Source organism: Ambystoma mexicanum, chromosome 10 (genome assembly GCF_040938575.1).
Source record: "Ambystoma mexicanum isolate Mex_15411 chromosome 10, UKY_AmexF1_1, whole genome shotgun sequence".
NCBI classification, from domain to species: domain Eukaryota; kingdom Metazoa; phylum Chordata; class Amphibia; order Caudata; family Ambystomatidae; genus Ambystoma; species Ambystoma mexicanum.
In genome coordinates this window covers 722,825,027-722,842,119 of record NC_090932.1, presented here as the reverse complement: position 1 = coordinate 722,842,119, position 17,093 = coordinate 722,825,027, and the positions used below count along the sequence as shown (strand labels likewise).

Here is a 17,093-nt window from a genome sequence, read left to right as displayed (position 1 = left end):
TAATCATTGAATTAAGGAGCTTTTTTTTATGAGGAATTGCCTAGGTCATTGTGGTATACAACTTGCAAATGAGTTTTTTCGGTGATGCTTCTGAATGATGCCTAAAGCTATGGTGGCCAAGGGTATCTGAAACCAAGATCAGGCCACAGGCACCAGATTATCTGGGCACTAGTTGATTACAAGCATAACATGTTCTAGAGAAGATGGATAGCAAAGCCAGGACATGCCCACATATTATTGAGCAGGCCTCTGATATTAGTGAGTCAGGAGTTTCCTGTGAGGCTCTGGACTCTCTCAAGACAGCAGATAATATTATCTTAAGTCCATGTTATAGTTCTGAAGCTACCCTATCTATCATAACAGGATGTGGGTGATGGTATGACAGGTAGGCCTACGAGACCCCAGCTTCTCGTTACCCTGTTGATGCACTTATCATAATACAGACTGGATTCTGGGAGATATTTCTTCTCAGATATCCTTGCAAACTCTAACGCATATGCACATCAAGAACGTCCCAGTGACCACAGCAGAGGAGACAGCAATTAGGGGGGGAGATGCAGGGAGGCTAGACTGCCAGGTGATGCACAAGCCTCAAGGAAAGACTTCCTGGCAGTGCTTCTTCCGCAAATTCAGGGATATGCAGGGTGTGTGCCCCTAAGGTAGGAACCTGTGTTGCCCCCCCAGAAAGTACTGAGCATTGAATCAGCTTTTCCTCTCAGCATGAGTTTAAATATCCACGTGAATTTTTAGAGGCTGCTCATTCTGCTCCATGTTGGCCAAAAGTTAGAAAGGCAAAGCAGAATAAAGGTCGGTGTTCTTCTCAGTGTTCTACCACTACATGGCAGAATATTTCGACAAAACCCATTACGTCGCATTTCTTTTAACACATTTCGCAGCAATGTAGTTGGGGGGTTGGGTTAGGGTATAAATTAAGTTGGGGTGGTGTGAGGAGCTTGCGGGGGTCTCCCCCCATTGCTTTTCAGTGAAAGTGTTAAAAAAATACATTCTATGAAATGGGCTCTGAGGGATAATTCTCAGAGAAACCACGCAGATCCCCATTCTCCAAGTACTCACAAAGCAGGACAGGACGTGTATGGCCAGGGGCGTTGCTAGGGGGGGCTAAGGGGGCTATAGCCCCTGATCTTTTGCTTGTAGCCCCGGATAGAATCTCAGGAGCTACAGCCAAAAGACTAGCTAGCCCCCAGTCCCGACAGTACCGACATCAGCTCAGCCCCGGGTCTTTTCCAGACCTAGCAACTCCCCTGTGTATGGCAATGCCTCCCCTAATACTAAAGAATGCGCCCAGGAGACAACAGGCCACTGAACTGAAATTTAAAGATATAAGTTCCTCGATAGAATTGAACGATTCAAATCTAAGAACTTACTGCCTGCACAAACCGCAGAATTTCTATAGGCACAATAATTTTCTTATCCTATGTATTCCGAAAAAGGCTGATTGCAAATCTAGCTGACACTACAGCAAAATATAAATTGGGACTACAAAAGCAAAGAAAATACTATGGGATTTAAGGAAGAGCGCAGAGTAAACATTAAAGGTTGCATGTGTTAATATTGCTGCAAAAATATATCCATACAAGAATGGCAGCTGTTTTTGCAGTGATATTAGCCCATAGAACCTGCGGGGGACACCCCTGCAACCCCCATATTTTTTTTAAAGGGAGCAGGCCCAACCCTACAACCCTTGCTCCCAATTATCCTCAATTATAATATCGCCCATGGCCATTCCCGAGGACCATATATTTGGTGATATTATTGGTCGGGATAATATTACCTGATAACACATTAAAGTGGTGAATGGCATTGGACACTCCAAATACTTTTGCAGAATGGTCGATCATGTGTGAAGAGTATTGGAGCTCATTTTGACACACGTTTCGTCAGTACCTTATTGCAGATGCTCATAAATGTCATTAGTACCCGGCGAGGGTCAACCAGAATGTAACAAACATTCTGATTGGCCCTCGCTGGGGATTACCCGAGTGGGAATCCCTTGGCCGGGATTCCTTGCCATTGTTCCCGGCAGGGGGTGGGGGGTGTGGCAGCCCCTCAACCAATGAAGAGGCTCAAAACAGGGCCAACCCCACTCGTGCCTCCACACAGCTGGGGCTGCCATCCTCCCCCACCGGGGATTCAGGTAAGTGTTTTTGTTTTTCCTCCCACCTCCCCTGCAAGCAATCCCCTCCCCACCCTCCCAACCCCACTTACCTTTCTCCTTTTTCGAGAGCAAACCCGATGGCAGCCATGGAAAGGGAAAACGGACTATGTTTTCCCTTCCCCAGCGGCCATTTTCTTTGACATTTTTATTTCTGTTCCGAAACGCCACAGATTTTCGGAACAGAAAAAATATTATCAGTACCCCAGTCTTGCGGGCCGGGGTACTAATAGCAATAAGCCTCGCGCCATGGGGGCATTAATGAGTGAGGTAATGCCTGGGGCCTTTGGGCCCCGGGGCATTACCTGACTCGGTAATGCCCCCACAGCTCGGGGCTTATTGCTTAATTACTGCCCCCTGCATTAGCATCTTTTTAGATGTGCTCCCCTCCTCCTGCCTATGTTATGCTCTTTTCCGGCAGGTCCATGTGTGCCAAGTCAGTCTTCTATCCCATGCAAGTTTCTTTTGAACTTTGCTCCTGCTGCAATCTGGTTGGTTTGTTATTGTATTGGTCCAGCTCACAGCCGACCTCACGTTAGTGTTATCCTCATGCTGCCCTTCCCACCTTGCTGTGCCTTCTCAGACAAAAAACATGAATTCCTTCTGCTTTGGCACCAGAACAAAATCATCAGGCTCACAGCATCTGAAGGCCAATGTCAAAATGGTTGACTGTACATAAAAAGACCAGGGAGTAGTGAGGTGCAGAGACACAGCTCTAGATAGCAGTGGTAAGTGACTGCCGAAACTTGATTAAAGTCCAAGGAAGTTTGCTTATTGATAGCACACCTTGAGCCTGAATATTCGCTATCTAAAGAACCAATGTGATGATTTTCAAGGGGGAGGATGTGCGGCGTCTACTAACCATTAGCACCATTCAGTGGTGTACCAGCCAATCAGGAGGCTTAGAATGCTGGCTGTACTGTATTGTACAAGCCAGCGTGTCGAGCTGCCTGGGTAGCTGGCGCCCACTTCCCTTCCCCGCTCTCCCTCCCACTTCTTCTCTCAGCACCCGCGTAGTTTCCTGCATGGGTGGTAAGAGTGGGGTTTTGAATGAAAAAATAAATTACCTTAGAAGTGCGGCCCAACGCTGTGCAGTCCTGTTGAACAGGAAGCCAATTTTCAATGTGGCGTTCAGCCCACGTTTCAAGTACTGAAACAGGGGTTAACGGCCCACAGCCCAAGTTAATGGGCCGAGCGAAGCGAGTGCCAATAACGCAGGCTCCAGGCCGTTACCCACGTTCCAGCACTTGAAACGGGGGCTTAAGGCCATTAACACCACAGGCTACCAAAGGGGAAACTGGGGTGCTAAAAAAATTGATGTTCCTTCTTTCAATGGGAGGCTGCGCATCCGGATGAACTCAGGAAAATACTTTATAAAGATGGCCTCCATGGCAGCCTGCAGGAGACAAGGGGAAGGAGCAGTTTCACCGGCGGCACTCACAGCCACTGAAATAAGATAAGTGTGGGGGAGATGTAAACCAAAAAAACGGGGATGGAGGATGGGGAAGATGGCAGCGGGGGAGCAGGCTGTCAGATGGCATGGAATGCAGGCTTTCACTGGCAGTTTAAGCCAGTGTTCGTTGCACCCACCAGGATGACGTCCAACATCAGCATAGAAAACAGACGTCCTGTTCAACAGGACTGCACAACGTTGAACCGCGCTTCTAAGGTAAGTTTCTTTTTTATTTTGAATAAACAGCATTAGCACCCGTGTAGGCAGCTACACGGGTACTAATGGCGATATGCCCTGAGGTGGCAGACCCTCCCTGTAAGTAACGGCCCGTCACTCTGGTTAAGGGACCCTCGCTGCTCCCGGACCCTTAACTTGGGTGGTAGGACATTACGTATAGGGTGGGCCCACCACCTCGGGGCATATCGCCTCAATAATGTTAAAAGGATCTGTCAAATCATTTCAATGAAAACCACATCTGTTAGTATTGCCTAGGATACTATGACAAACCTGTGCTGCTTCAAATGCACACACTAACATGATTGTGCATTAATGCTTTAAACATTCCTCTATCCAACAGGATTCTGTTTCATAACCTGCAAGAAGGGATCGAGAAACAGTTTTCCAAAAGAAGGCGTTTCCCTCTTAGCGCGCACAGCTACACCAGATACAATAATTGGAACCAGGTAGGAATGTGGATTCCATGCATTTTATCCTACACTCACAATTAGGCTTTCTCCGCTGCTGTCTCACTCTATTAAACTTTAAGTGAGTTTTAAAAATAAATTTCTTACTTTCAAGATTATTAGCTGGACTAAACGAATCGCGGAAAAGAATCCCAAACTGGTCTCCCGTGTTGAAATTGGAACTACTAGTGAAGGGGGTCCTATGTTCCTGCTAAAGGTATATTTCTTATAAGAATCAGTCACGGTTCGTGGAGCCAATCAAAAATATATACTGTTGTATCAAGTTAAAGTGGGGGGACTCATCAATAAACGCAATGGGATGTGATGTAACGTCGTCAGAAATGAGCATATCAGTGTGATATATGTACATTTAATTTAATTGGCTTTGCATAACCACCCAAATTGCATAGGAGGAATTGATTTTTCCTTTGATAAAAGCAAAACACACACAAAACCAAGAGAGGATATTTTTCGTCTAATGGTGTTTTTGAAAACGTTAAAAGGTGTGCATGTTTTAAACTCGAAGAATCAATACAAATGTTTTCCCTGGAACTTGCAATACTGAAATGGGACATTTCAACCTTAGTTGTTTGTTAGTTTTCATACGGATATATAGTTCAGTGGTGCAGTGTCCGGTCTGCAAACCTGACGACTGCAGTTCCATCCCTGAGGTTGGCTTTAATTCGTAAACTCAAAGAGGGCATTCAATGAATGTTTCTCATTTTAGCTGGGGGGGTCTCAGTCCACCCTCTGAAAAAAGTGGGTGGACTCCATCCACCCGCGTGTACCCTCCACTTGAGCCCTAATCATGCTGTAGATTTCTCTCACATGTCAGCCAAACCCCATGGTTTTATCCTTGCACCATTTATTTTTATCTGCCTGAATTCGAAGAGAACAATGATTTGCAGTCACTATGATAAAGAATTGTACCTGTATGGGAATCAACAGTGGGATTATTTCCATCAACATGCCGGAGTAAAAGAAGAAGTGGTGTTCTCCTCATGACCAAATTCTTTGGAAATATATCCTTAGTGTTACAGTAAATACTGTGTTTCTGCCACACACTTACTCTCTTAAGCATCTGAGTGCCTGCCCTTGCGATGGGTGGACGGGAGGGTTCCTCGAATTATTAGATGGTTTGTACACAGGACTTCCTCCCACCCCTCTCACAACAAACCCAGGAGATTTGGCAGGCGTAGAAAGTGATCACAATCTTAACTAAGAGCCTCCACCGTGGATGTCTCATTTTTCATCTGATTGTTGATCCCTGCTCTGGTATCATGTTTGCGCTCATAGGCTGTGCAATGGCGAGGAATACAAATTAAAGTTTCAGTCACTTCTCATAACTGCTGAATTTCCTGGGATTTGTTGCGACGAATCAAATTATCTTAAGGCTTAACTCTGTCGTAAGTAAAGTTTCTTCACTGGATTACAAGGGATTTGTAATGCTATGTCTTTGCCTGGGCCCCCTGGCCATGGCATTTGGCAGCAGTCACTCTCCATGTGGCACCAATTAGTACAAATTACTGTGTAGCATTCAGCATGGCCAATGACCCCCAGCCTGGCCCATATTCCCCCTCCTAGTAACAAATGCCCAGTGGCCAAGACCTTCAGTCATGTCCGCTGTCCATTTTTCAATCATTAGGTAAAAAGACTCGCCCACGGCCTCAGTCCCAGTGACCTTATGCCTCTCACTAATAAACAACCAGATCCCACTGTCCATTGCCATTTGCCATTTCAACTGTCAGCAATATACCAATTGGTCCAAAATACTGTCACAACTGGACTACAGCTTTGGCCCATATTCCCCAGACTAGTAAATAACCTGAACCCACTGTTCATGAGGCACCAATTAAAATAAAAGGCAATGGGCCTCATCACGAGTTGGGCAGTAACGCCGGTTCTATTAGCACCAGTGCTATTAGCCCTACTGTCAAACCCCCCAGCGCCATTTGCGCCGTATCACAGGTTTGGCGGAACGGTTAGTGCCCATTCCCCCTTGGGCCCATTCGGGAATTCCTCATTCCCCATTAGGCCCAATGGAGAAAATTTGCACTAATCCCGCCGGCGGATTTCCCGCCGTGGTAATAGCACCGAAAACCGGCTAATTTGCCACGGATTTCCCCCAGCTAAGAGCTGGGGGCAAATCCGACAAGGCCATGATCTGGCGGACCCTTAAATGCGGCGGAAATAGCACTACCGCCGCATTTCAGGGTTACCGCCAGACTTGTGATGAGGTCCAATGTGTAACCTTTCAGCCATGGCCAGTGGTCCATACCGCCTCATGTTTTCCATAAAATGCCCACTGAACATATTGTGGTCACCTCAGCCCCACCCTGTATTTCAGAAGTAATTGTTCCCGGCATATTGCGGCATTTGTCAATTACTGTGGTCGTGGGAAAATGCTTGAAAACGTAAAAGTCTTCTCATCCCCACTGCCACTCTCCATGTGACTTCTCCAACTTTCTCATGTCCACCACCCTCCCCAATGTGTAAAGCCTCCCTTCATTTATCCCCTCTTGCCTGCAGTCTTGTGTGATACCATCTTTTCCAAGTGCATCTTTCAACGTTCCTGCAGGAATGCAGTCAGTCCGTGGGATTCCGTTGGCAAAAGGATCTGCCTTACATAAACTCCCTAGCCCGCCTCAACCTCTCCACCTAGCCAGTTGGCCAATGTTCCCCCACTTTTCTTTTTTGTATTCCTGTGGAATTGCGGCAGGAATCACTAATATCAAGCACAACAAAAAATGAAAAGCCTCACGGCTGCAATTGACAAATTGGAGATTGTAAACACTTTTTTTGACTGGGGGCACTCCTTGCTTCATCAATTATTACTACTGGAAGGATTTAAACCAAACTAAAAAATTGTATATTTGCAACGATTTGTGCCCAACCTGTTTCTTATTTGGAGCAAATACGTTCCACAAAATGCATGGATGAAGACCAAAAACATTTTTTATTGCTTTCTTAATCATGTTTTAACCATTTAGCACATTTTCCCAAACATGTCTGGTCCGGAGGGTCCTTGGCCAGCCATTTTCATTCTCTGAAAAAAGTCAGCAATCTGTCCAGTGAGTTCAAAATGATTAGCAAGGAAACATTGATGCAATTTAATGTTATCCTAGCTATAGGGTGCAAGGTATTTATATATACATAAAAAGAGATATATTGTGGGACTGCACTAGTCACCCTATGCTTAAAGTGAAACCTATGATCCATTGCAAATGTGAACATTCTATGTCTAAAACCTTCTGACTAGCAGGACAGATCAGCATTAAATTGGCACAAAATCTTTATCCTCCGGCCCTCAAAACTGAAAAACTTCACTCATGTCCCCTTTACTGCTGAAAAGATATACTTGTAAAAAGGTGTGTTTTTACTTTTTGCATTGGTTTTCCGATTGGGAAAATGTGCAATTTTTGCTCACATGAACAGCCTGCACCACTGAACCGATTTCTGCCAAATCTGCTTCAAAAGTGCACAACGTGTGTGAAGGAAATACTTTATTGGTTTGGCATAAATCCTTGCAGTATTTTATTTTTAATTAGGTACAGAGCAGAGTGTTTAGTGTATTTCCCATGATTCATTGCTGGAGACAAAGATTTTCATTTCTGAAAAACCACTATATAGAAAACCTTAAACTGCAAGAGCAAAATATCAACATTATTTGATAAGAAATTCACATATAATATGTATATGAATGGGGGAAGGTAGGTTTGGTGCTAGGGAGCATGTTGTCAAGGTAAGTGAGCATTGGAGTAAATTTGAAGAAAATGTTGGGGGGGACTTCACATCTAAAGGAAACCGTGGTGTGCCATGAAAGATGCAGGGCCCTTGTCCCCCCTAGAATTATGCCCATGTAAGTGAGAAGGTTTGTGAATGTTTGGGGCCTGGGGATATTGAAGCTTTGTTTTCATTTGCAGCCATTTGACCAAAATCGAAATTTAAGGTCTTATTCCTGACCGAGCAGCAAAAGAAAAGAGTAAATACTTGGAGAATATTGAATGTATGATGTGTCATGTGCAGTAAATGCAACTTGAGAGATGAGACATAGTATCAGTGAATTTAGGAAGCAATCCCTGTTTTTTATTATAAAACAAAAATCCCGGGATAGGATCCTACATTTACTTTAAATGTTTATGAAGATGTAATTTGAGGGATGTGGTATTCTGGAAGGGGGGAGTAGGGAGAATTTCATTCATTTAATAATTTTTGGAAGGCATGAAGTGCCCAACAAAGGTATAAGTATTGCCAATGTATGATCAGCCTCCCTGATGAGTATTGCAGATACGAAAGCGTTTGGAGGAGTACAAAAGTGCAAGAAGGGAATCAACCCTGTGAACTATTGGGCAACAAATTGGGATTTAACCTTGTGAATTTCTTGGACACTTGGAGGAGCACAACAGTGCAAAAAGGGAATCAACCCATTGGTTGGGATTTAACCCTGTGATTGGTTTTGGACACTTGTTCAGGTAACATATTGGCCAGGAATTGGAGTGCGTGCCTCGCCCCTGCTGTTTTGAACATTTAACTTGTGGAAATGCGGACTCCAGAGGCTGCAGCACCAGGGTTATTTTGCCCTACACTGGAGAGCCGTAATCATGGTTTTTCCCCCTCCCCCTGCTAAGGGTATGATGTGTGTGTTGGAGCGGAGTCTTTCACTGGTCACCTGAACTGTTTAAATGGATTCACTACATTGACCATAATTCCTAGAGACTGCAATTGCATTTATATTGGTTTCACCTGATTTGAATGGCAACTCAGCCTCCCTGATGAGTATTGCAGATATGAAAGCCCTTGGAGGAGTACAAAAGTGCAAGAAGGGAATCAACCCTGTGAACTATTGGGCAACAAATTGGGATTTAACCCTGTGAATTATCTGGACACTTGGAGGAGCACAACAGTGCAAAAAGGGAATCAACCCTGTGATTGGGATCTAACCCTGTGATTGGGTTTGGATACTTGTTCAGGTAACATATTGGCCAGGAATTGGAGTGTGCGCCTCGCCCCTGCTGTTTTGAACATTTAATGGTAATGGAGTGCTGTGATGAGGAACAGTGAGTTGGTGGCAATGGGGGCAGTGAAGAAGTAAAGTGAGCTGGTGGTAGTGGGATACTGTGATGAGGAAGACTGATGTGGTGGTAGTGGGGACTGTCAAGAGGAAAGGTCAGGTGTATTGGTGGGGGGAGTGCTGTGATGAGGAAAAGTGAGTTGGTAGTAGTGGGTACTGCTATGAGGAAGACTGGCATGGTGGTAGTGGGGGACTGTGAAGAGGAAGAGTGAGTTGGTGGTATTGAGGTACTGTGACATGGAAGAGTGATGTGGTGGTAGGGAGCACTGTGATGAGAAAGAGTAAGGTGGTAGTAATGGGATACTGTGACAAGGAAGAGTGAGTTGGTGGTAGTGCGGTACTTTGATGAGGAAGACTGATGTGGTGGTAGTGGGGACTGGTAAGCGGAAGAGTCAGGTGGTAGTATTGGGGTACTGTGATGAGGGAGAGTGAGTTGGTGGTTGTATGGGACTGTGACAAGGAATAGTGAGGTGGTGGTAGTGGGGGCTGTGATGAGGAAGAGTGAGGTGGTGGTAGTGGGGTATTGTGACAAGGAAGAGTGAAGTGATGATAGTGGGGAACTCTGATGAGAGACTGACATGGTGGTAGTGGGGGACAAGGAATAGTGAGGTAGTGGAAGTGGGGGACTGTGATGTAGAAGAGTGAGGTGGTGGTAGTGGGGTATTGTGCAAGTAAGAGTGACATGCTGGTAGTGGGGGTCTGTGACCTGTAACAGTGACATGGTGGTAGTAGGGGTCTGTGATGAGGAAGAATGATGTGGTGGAAGTGGGTTACTGTGATGAAGAAGAGTGAGTTGGTGGTAGTGGGACACAGTGACGAGGAAGAGTGATGTGGTGGTAGTGGGGGACTGTTGAGGAAGGGAGAAGTGGTGTTAGTGGGATACTGTGACAAGGAAGAGTGAGTTGGTGCTAGTGGGGTACTATGATGAAGAAGAGTTAGTTGGTGGTAGAGGGGTACTGTGAAGAGGAAGAGTGATGTAGTGGTAGTTGGGACTGGTGGGGAAGAGTGATGTGGTGGTAGTATAGTACTCTGATGAAGAAGAGTGAGGTGATGGCAGTGTGTGACTGTGAATAGGGATAGTGATTTGATGGTAGTGGGATATTGTGATGAGGAAGAGTGACATGGTAGTAGTGGACCACTGTGACAAGGAAGAGTGGCATGGTAGGAATTGAGCACTGTGATGAGGAAGAGTGATGTGGTGGTAGTTGGGGTCTGTGATGAGGAAGAGGGATGTGGGAGCAAAGATAAAATTACGAATGTGTAGTGGGATGAGGAAGAGGGATGTGGAGGTGTGGTAGGATTACTAATTAGTTATTTTGACAAACAAGAGAGTGGGGAAATAATGTAGATATCTTCCTGCTGACGCCAGGAGTGAATCAAAATATTCACTGTTAAGTCACGTGAAAAGCTAGTCCAATCAACACAAATGATCAGTAAAGCAGCAATGGCTTCCTTTGGTCTTTCGTTGCACACTTTTTAAGTAATTATGCAATTATAAGCTTTTTGAACCGATTTAACACCCCAAAAACACTAAAAGCCCCCTCCTTATACCCATCTCCCACACATGTTCTCTTTTTAACACCTTTATTTGTTACGTTTTGAATTTTTTCTCAAGAGCATCACAGCTAACATAGTAAAACAGCGATCAAAGGAAGGGGAAATCAAGAGCGTAAAGCGAATATAACACAAAATAACATAATTCAGGGGGTTAAAGAAACCAGAGTGACTTTGCATGGCCATTTTAACATACCTACCAAATATTGGTACCTGTAAATGTGCATAGTTAGTGACTCTGCATCTCCTGATCCAAGTTTCCAACAGGGAAATGTTCCATAGGACTTGAGGCATATGAGGCATGTGGCCTTAGTCTCTTACACATTCAATGAATGGGAACAATGTTGTAAGATACTTGAGGTATGTGTTAGAGAGGGTTGCAGTAATATTATCCATCAAGATTATCTTCCAGATGTGTACCCACCAACTTGCAACAGTGGGCCCTTCTGGAGGTTTCTAAAATTGTGCTATGTTCTGTCGGGCAGCATTCAACCGCTGGGTGAGTGGGGATGATCTATGCCCTGCTACCGGGTAGTGGCCCTCTTCATCATTGCCTCCTAGGATGAGCAAGCATGGGACCAAGGGAAGCTTGGTCCCTTTGATTTCTCTTATTTTATCAATTATTTATTTCCAGTACAACTGGCAGACCGGGGAGTGTCACGACATATGGCTCATTTTGCCCACCCCACCAATCATAACGCTGATGAGTTTGGAAAGATGGCATGTAACTTATGCAGGGTTAGAAGCCACCAGTAACACATCTTGTACACACATTACTTCCCTGCCTGCATCTAGAACTTCATGTTTCAATCTGGATTGTGGTGCCCAACTCGGCCTCCCTGCTGGCCAAATAGGTGGGCTAGGTAGGAGGCTATTATTTCTACACCGTCAAATCATTTGTAACATTGGGAAATCTTTTTTCATGACACACCTACATACGCAAGGCTTTCAAAACCCCTGGGTGTCCTTGCATAGGCCTCCTTCACCTTCACATGTGATATCCAGTATCTCAAATGGATGTACTGAATGAAAAATGAAAAAGCCTGCGTGGGCTAAGGGTGCGTTGTTTTTGGACGCAGGACTGCAGGAGACGCGGGCCGATTGAACATAACATTTTGCACTACATCCACGCTGCATGTTCTTTAAGAAGAGAGGACCGGACCCTCAGTGGCAAAGCCAGCGCTGGCTAGGGGTGCGTTGTTGTGCGATGCAGGGCCGCAGGAGCCGCTGGCCGATCGAACATACCATGTTGTGCTATGCCCATGCTGTGTATCTTTCAAGAAGAGAGGACCAAACCATCTGCGGCAAAGGCCACATTGGCTAAGGGCGCGGTGTTGTGTGACACATGTGTTTGGCAATGAAGGGCTAGCGGCACAGATTGGGAGTACGCTGCACAGTCATCAACCATCAGATACTGAAGTGGTAGCAGCCACTACTGCTCTCTACTTAACTACTCTGCCTTTGAGCGTACTTCACCTTATTGTCTGACATAATGTTCTCTGTCCCTGCACAACCCTAGGATCTCCCCTCTAGCAGTTAGCATATGTGTGTTTTGTGTCCCTCTCTAGGTCCCTTCCTTCTGTGGTTACCGTTGTACTGTGAACTGTGTCCCATTAGGCTCTCTCCCACTCTAGGTGCCCTCAACTGTGGTTCCTTTGTTCCATGAACTGTGTCCCATTAAGCCCTCTCTCACTCTCTAGGTTCCCATCCACTGTGGTGTGCTGTGGTACTGTGAACTGGGTCCCTGTAGGCTCTCTCACCTCTCTAGGTTCCTATCCACTTTGGATATTATCGTACTGTGAACTGTGTCCCATTAGGCTCTCTCCCACTCTACAGGCCCTCTCAACCGTGGTTCTGTTGTTCTGTGAACTGTGTCCCATTAGTCTCTCTCACACTCTAGGATCCCATCCACTGTGGTTACTGTTGTACTGTGAACTGTTTTCCTATAAGCTTTCTTCCACTCTAAAGGTCTCCCCCCGCTGGAGGTACTATTGTACTGCTGTGTGTCACCTGTCTGCTCCTCCTGTTTGTGCCCTACTGTGGGACACCCCCTCTGTACATTCTGCAATGTGCAGCGTTGGGCTTTGCATCTCCCTTTCTCTCTTTCACCCCCCTCCTATTTCCCTTCATCGCACCCTCCATGAAGCTTTCCGTTTCCCCCATCTTCTATAGCTGTTACTCTCTCTCCTATCCTATCCCTCTCACTAAGTCTGCAAGGAAAAAGTTCAAGAGGGACATCCTGGTCTCCAACCCTGGCCTTCGCTGATACCAACATCAGTTCTTCCTCCAGAGAGACTCTCACTGACATCCTCTTTGTCGTTCCCTCTCCAGAACTATGGCTCCTCATATGGTCTTGGTTCTCTCTCCTATATCTTCCATTAATGGTGGCACTCAGTGGAAGGTCCTCTTGGTATCCTTCCACTCCTCCAAGACCATTATTAATGTATATCTGAATGGCACTGTCTTGGTCTAGGCCCCCCAGCCCAACCTCCTACTTTTCGATTGACGTCTCCTGCATTTTATCAACTTCCTCCCCTCTCCTACTACTCCTACTAGGACCACTCTGGCTCCTTTGCCACACCCTGCTGCCTCTGCTGCCTCTATGACACCTGCCTTCTCCTCTCTGGCTACAATGCCACCTCCGGCTACCACCTCTGCCCACTCTCTGGTCCCTCTACCACTTTCACTGGCCGTACCTTAAGCATGTACACCAACCCAGAAGTCTTTCAAATGTGGCAACCTGCTCCCCGTCGCTACTCTCAACTTTCGCTCTGCTGTCACACACTCCTCTGACATCTGCCACTTCCTCAAAGAACTTTGTCTGGATGTCCTCACTCTCACCAAGGTTCTGTCACAAGTTTTGACACTTTCCTCCCTGATGGCTACAAGATCCTCTCCGAACCCAAAAACAACCGACACGGTGGTGGAGTTGCTCTGATCTTCCAGAGTGCGTCCATGTTTCTGTTTTTCTTATGCAGACATACTCCTCCTTTGAATACCTGGTCTGCAGGCTCTCTATCTCTCCTGGTCTCTCTCTGACTGTGGTCACCATCTACATGCCACCTGGTCAGGTTGCCCTCTTCATCTCAGAGTGTGCTTACCTCTCCTCTTCTCCCCTTGCCTCTAATTCTCATCTTTTCCTCCTCAGAGACCTCAACATCCACATGGATGCTTGTAAACCTTCCTCTGAGCTCTCCCGCAACCTCTGCGACCACCTCCCTCTCTCCATTGTACCCTCTAGTCTGACAAACTCTGCCGGACAGACCATGGATGTTCTCAGATCCTCAGACATCCCCCTCTCTAACCCTCTCACCACTTCTCTCTTGGACTGACCACTTTCTGCTCTCCTCTCACCTGAAACTCTATGTTCCTCAGGGTAAGCCTACCCCCGCCCTGCCACCTATCATCTTGGCCATTCAACCCATGCAGCATGTGTCAGTGGATGCTTTTGCCTCTACTTTCTATGCTCTGCCTATGCCTGCGGCTGAATCACACTCTGGCACAGCCCTCTCTAACCTGCATCTTTCTATCTGTAACACTCTGGACGTCCTTGCCCCTGTCATGAGAATCAGTCTGAAGCCTACCTCCAAGTGCAATTCATGCTATGGCTCTGACCTCACTACCCTGATATGCAAGTGCAGGGTGGCTGAGAGGAAGTGGAGGTCTTCAGGCGCATCCTCTGACAAACTGGCCTGCCGCCTGCTCCAAAGGCAATACAGACTCTCTGTCCGGTCCAAGAAGAGAGTCCACATCCAAGCCCATGTCTCTGCGGCCTCTAACAACATGGCCAAACTCTTTAAAATCTGCAAGAGCTGGCCAATCCTTCTGCAGTCACCACCTCTCCTGTTCCCTCTCAGGTCCTCTGCACAGCTCTAGATTCTCACTTCACCACTAAAACGCAGGAAATCCTGTCCTCTCTCTTCACCCCCCTTCCTCTCTTGCCCCCCTTTGGCCGCCTCTCCCTCTCCTCCTCCTTTCTCCTCTTTCTTTCTCAAAACATCTGACAATGTTTCTAGACTTGACCGATCAATGAAAGCATCATCCAAACAGGTTCTCCCCTGCTCCTCCAGAACAATCAAGGAACAAATTGACACCATCGTTCCAGCATTGGCCGATTTCTGCAATCACTCTTTTCGCCACTGGATATTTCCCCTCTCCAAAAGCACTCTCTTTTGCACCCCCTCCTTAAAAGCCTTCTGTTGATCCTACCTGTCCATCGAACTATTGTACAATCTCTATCACTGCTTTCATGGGCAAACTCCTGGAAAAGCTGACCATCTCCCAGCTTAATCTCCACACTGAATCTGTTGGTTGTCTCCATGGCCATTAGTCTGGCTTCAGAGCAGCCAGAGGCATGAAACTGCTCTCCTGAACACCCGTGAAGATCTGCTCACTAATCTTGATTCCAGTCTGCCCTCTGTCCTCATCCTGCTTGACTTTTCCTTTGCATTTGACACAGTCAATCATGCCATCCTGATCAATCGACTCAGTGAGAACCTGGCCATCATGGATCAGGCCCTGGAGTGGTTGACCGCCTTTCTCCTGGACAGACGCTCCCAGGTCAAATTTGGATCCTTTCTCTCCACCACCTCTATCTCCACATGCGGTGTTCCCCAGGGCTCTATCCTCTCACCCTGGTTCTTCAATGTCTACTTGGCCCCTTTGGCCCACCTGATCTCTACCTTCTCCTCTAACTTTCAATGTTATGTGGATGACACTCAGCTCTCTTTCAGGTTCCCCACAGCCTCCTCTTCTCTCTCACTCATTCCTGACTGTCTATCCGCGATTCAGGATTGCTGTGCCTCCAATGATCTCTCACTTAATGCCAGCAAGAAGAAGATCCTTCTCATTGGGACCCCTGCTTCCACTTTCCCTCTCACTCTGCCGCCCTCCTTGGGCCTTCTTCCTTCTCCTTCCTCTGGGGTGAAAACCTTGGTGTCATCTTCGACTCCACTCTCTCCTTCTCATCTCACATCACAGACCTTGCCAAGAAGGCCCACTTCCAGCTGCACCTCCTCAAAGTTATTCTTCCTTTTCTCACTTTCTCCCAGAAGCTCACTATCTCCAGAGCCCTGGTTCTCTCTAGGCTAGACTATTGCAATAGCCTCTACCTTCCTCTAGTTCCCACCCTCTGCAACTAATCCAGGAGAGGATGGCAAGACTTGTCCTTGGCCTCAAGCCCAGGGATCGTATTTCTCCAACCCTGAAATCTCTCCACTGGCTCCCGGTGGCTGCAAGGATCAAGTCTAACACCATCTGCATCGTCCACAAGTCTTTCTGGGGCCAGGCCCACACTGCATCCAACTCTCTCTTTCGAAATACCTTCCTTCTTGATCCCTTCACTCAGTGTCCTCTAACTCTCTGAGGGTCAGACACTTGCTAAGGCCGACAGTGGGGCAGATCTCTCTCCTCTGCATTTGCCTCCCTCTGCAATGGCTTCCCTGTCCTCTCAAACCTGAGCTGGACCACCTTAAAATCTGGAAGCAGCTCAAGACCTTCCCTTTCTCCTCTGCTTTCTCTATCTCTCTCTCTCTCTCTCTCTCTCCCCTGCTGACATTCCTGTTTCTGCTGTGCTGACTGGTTGCTTGCTACCCTCAGAGTCTTATTGGGTACCAGGCTCCTCCCTGATCAGTTTCCCATGCACTGCCTATGGGCCTACCACGCACTTAGGGGCTGTAACTGTAACCCTTCAGCCCCCTGCCTCCGTGCACTTACCCAGAGCTGTGCTGCACTGGCTGCACTTACTCAGAGCCACTGCTGGCCGGACTGCACTTCCACCTTCTCCCTTCCCTCCTGCTCTTTGCGTTTCACACTTGCACAATCTGAGTAATACAAGACCTAGTAAGATCGCTTGTCTTGTCCTTCCTCTGTCTACCCTCCTTTGTCTTGTCGCACCTAGAAACACTTATGTAGAGGCGCGTTATAAATGACTTATCATATCATATCATATTATATCTTGTATCTAAAGTAGGTTCAACTTCCTAAAAGTGTAAGCGTTCTTTACATTGCACGAAAGTGAGAGGCTTGTCTTCACTGAATAGCTTCTCTACAGTTAGCGGTCCCTCCCTCTCCCAGCTAGCAAAAGCGTTCTTGTGAAGACCCGGGGTGAAATCCAGATTTTGAGTTATCGGAGAAAGGGGACCAGGCCAGGGTTATTAT

General features: G+C 46.7%; 1 protein-coding gene across 1 annotated transcript in view; it reads left to right on the top strand.

Annotated features, from left to right (window-relative positions):
* LOC138491675 (mast cell carboxypeptidase A-like) overlaps positions 1-17,093 on the top strand; it is a 165,198-nt gene that overhangs the window by 72,156 nt on the left and 75,949 nt on the right. Inside the window, exons 4-5 of the mRNA XM_069618317.1 lie at positions 4,204-4,309; positions 4,425-4,526. Coding sequence (XP_069474418.1) covers positions 4,204-4,309; positions 4,425-4,526 — 208 coding nt within the window. The remainder of the gene's footprint in view (positions 1-4,203; positions 4,310-4,424; positions 4,527-17,093) is intronic.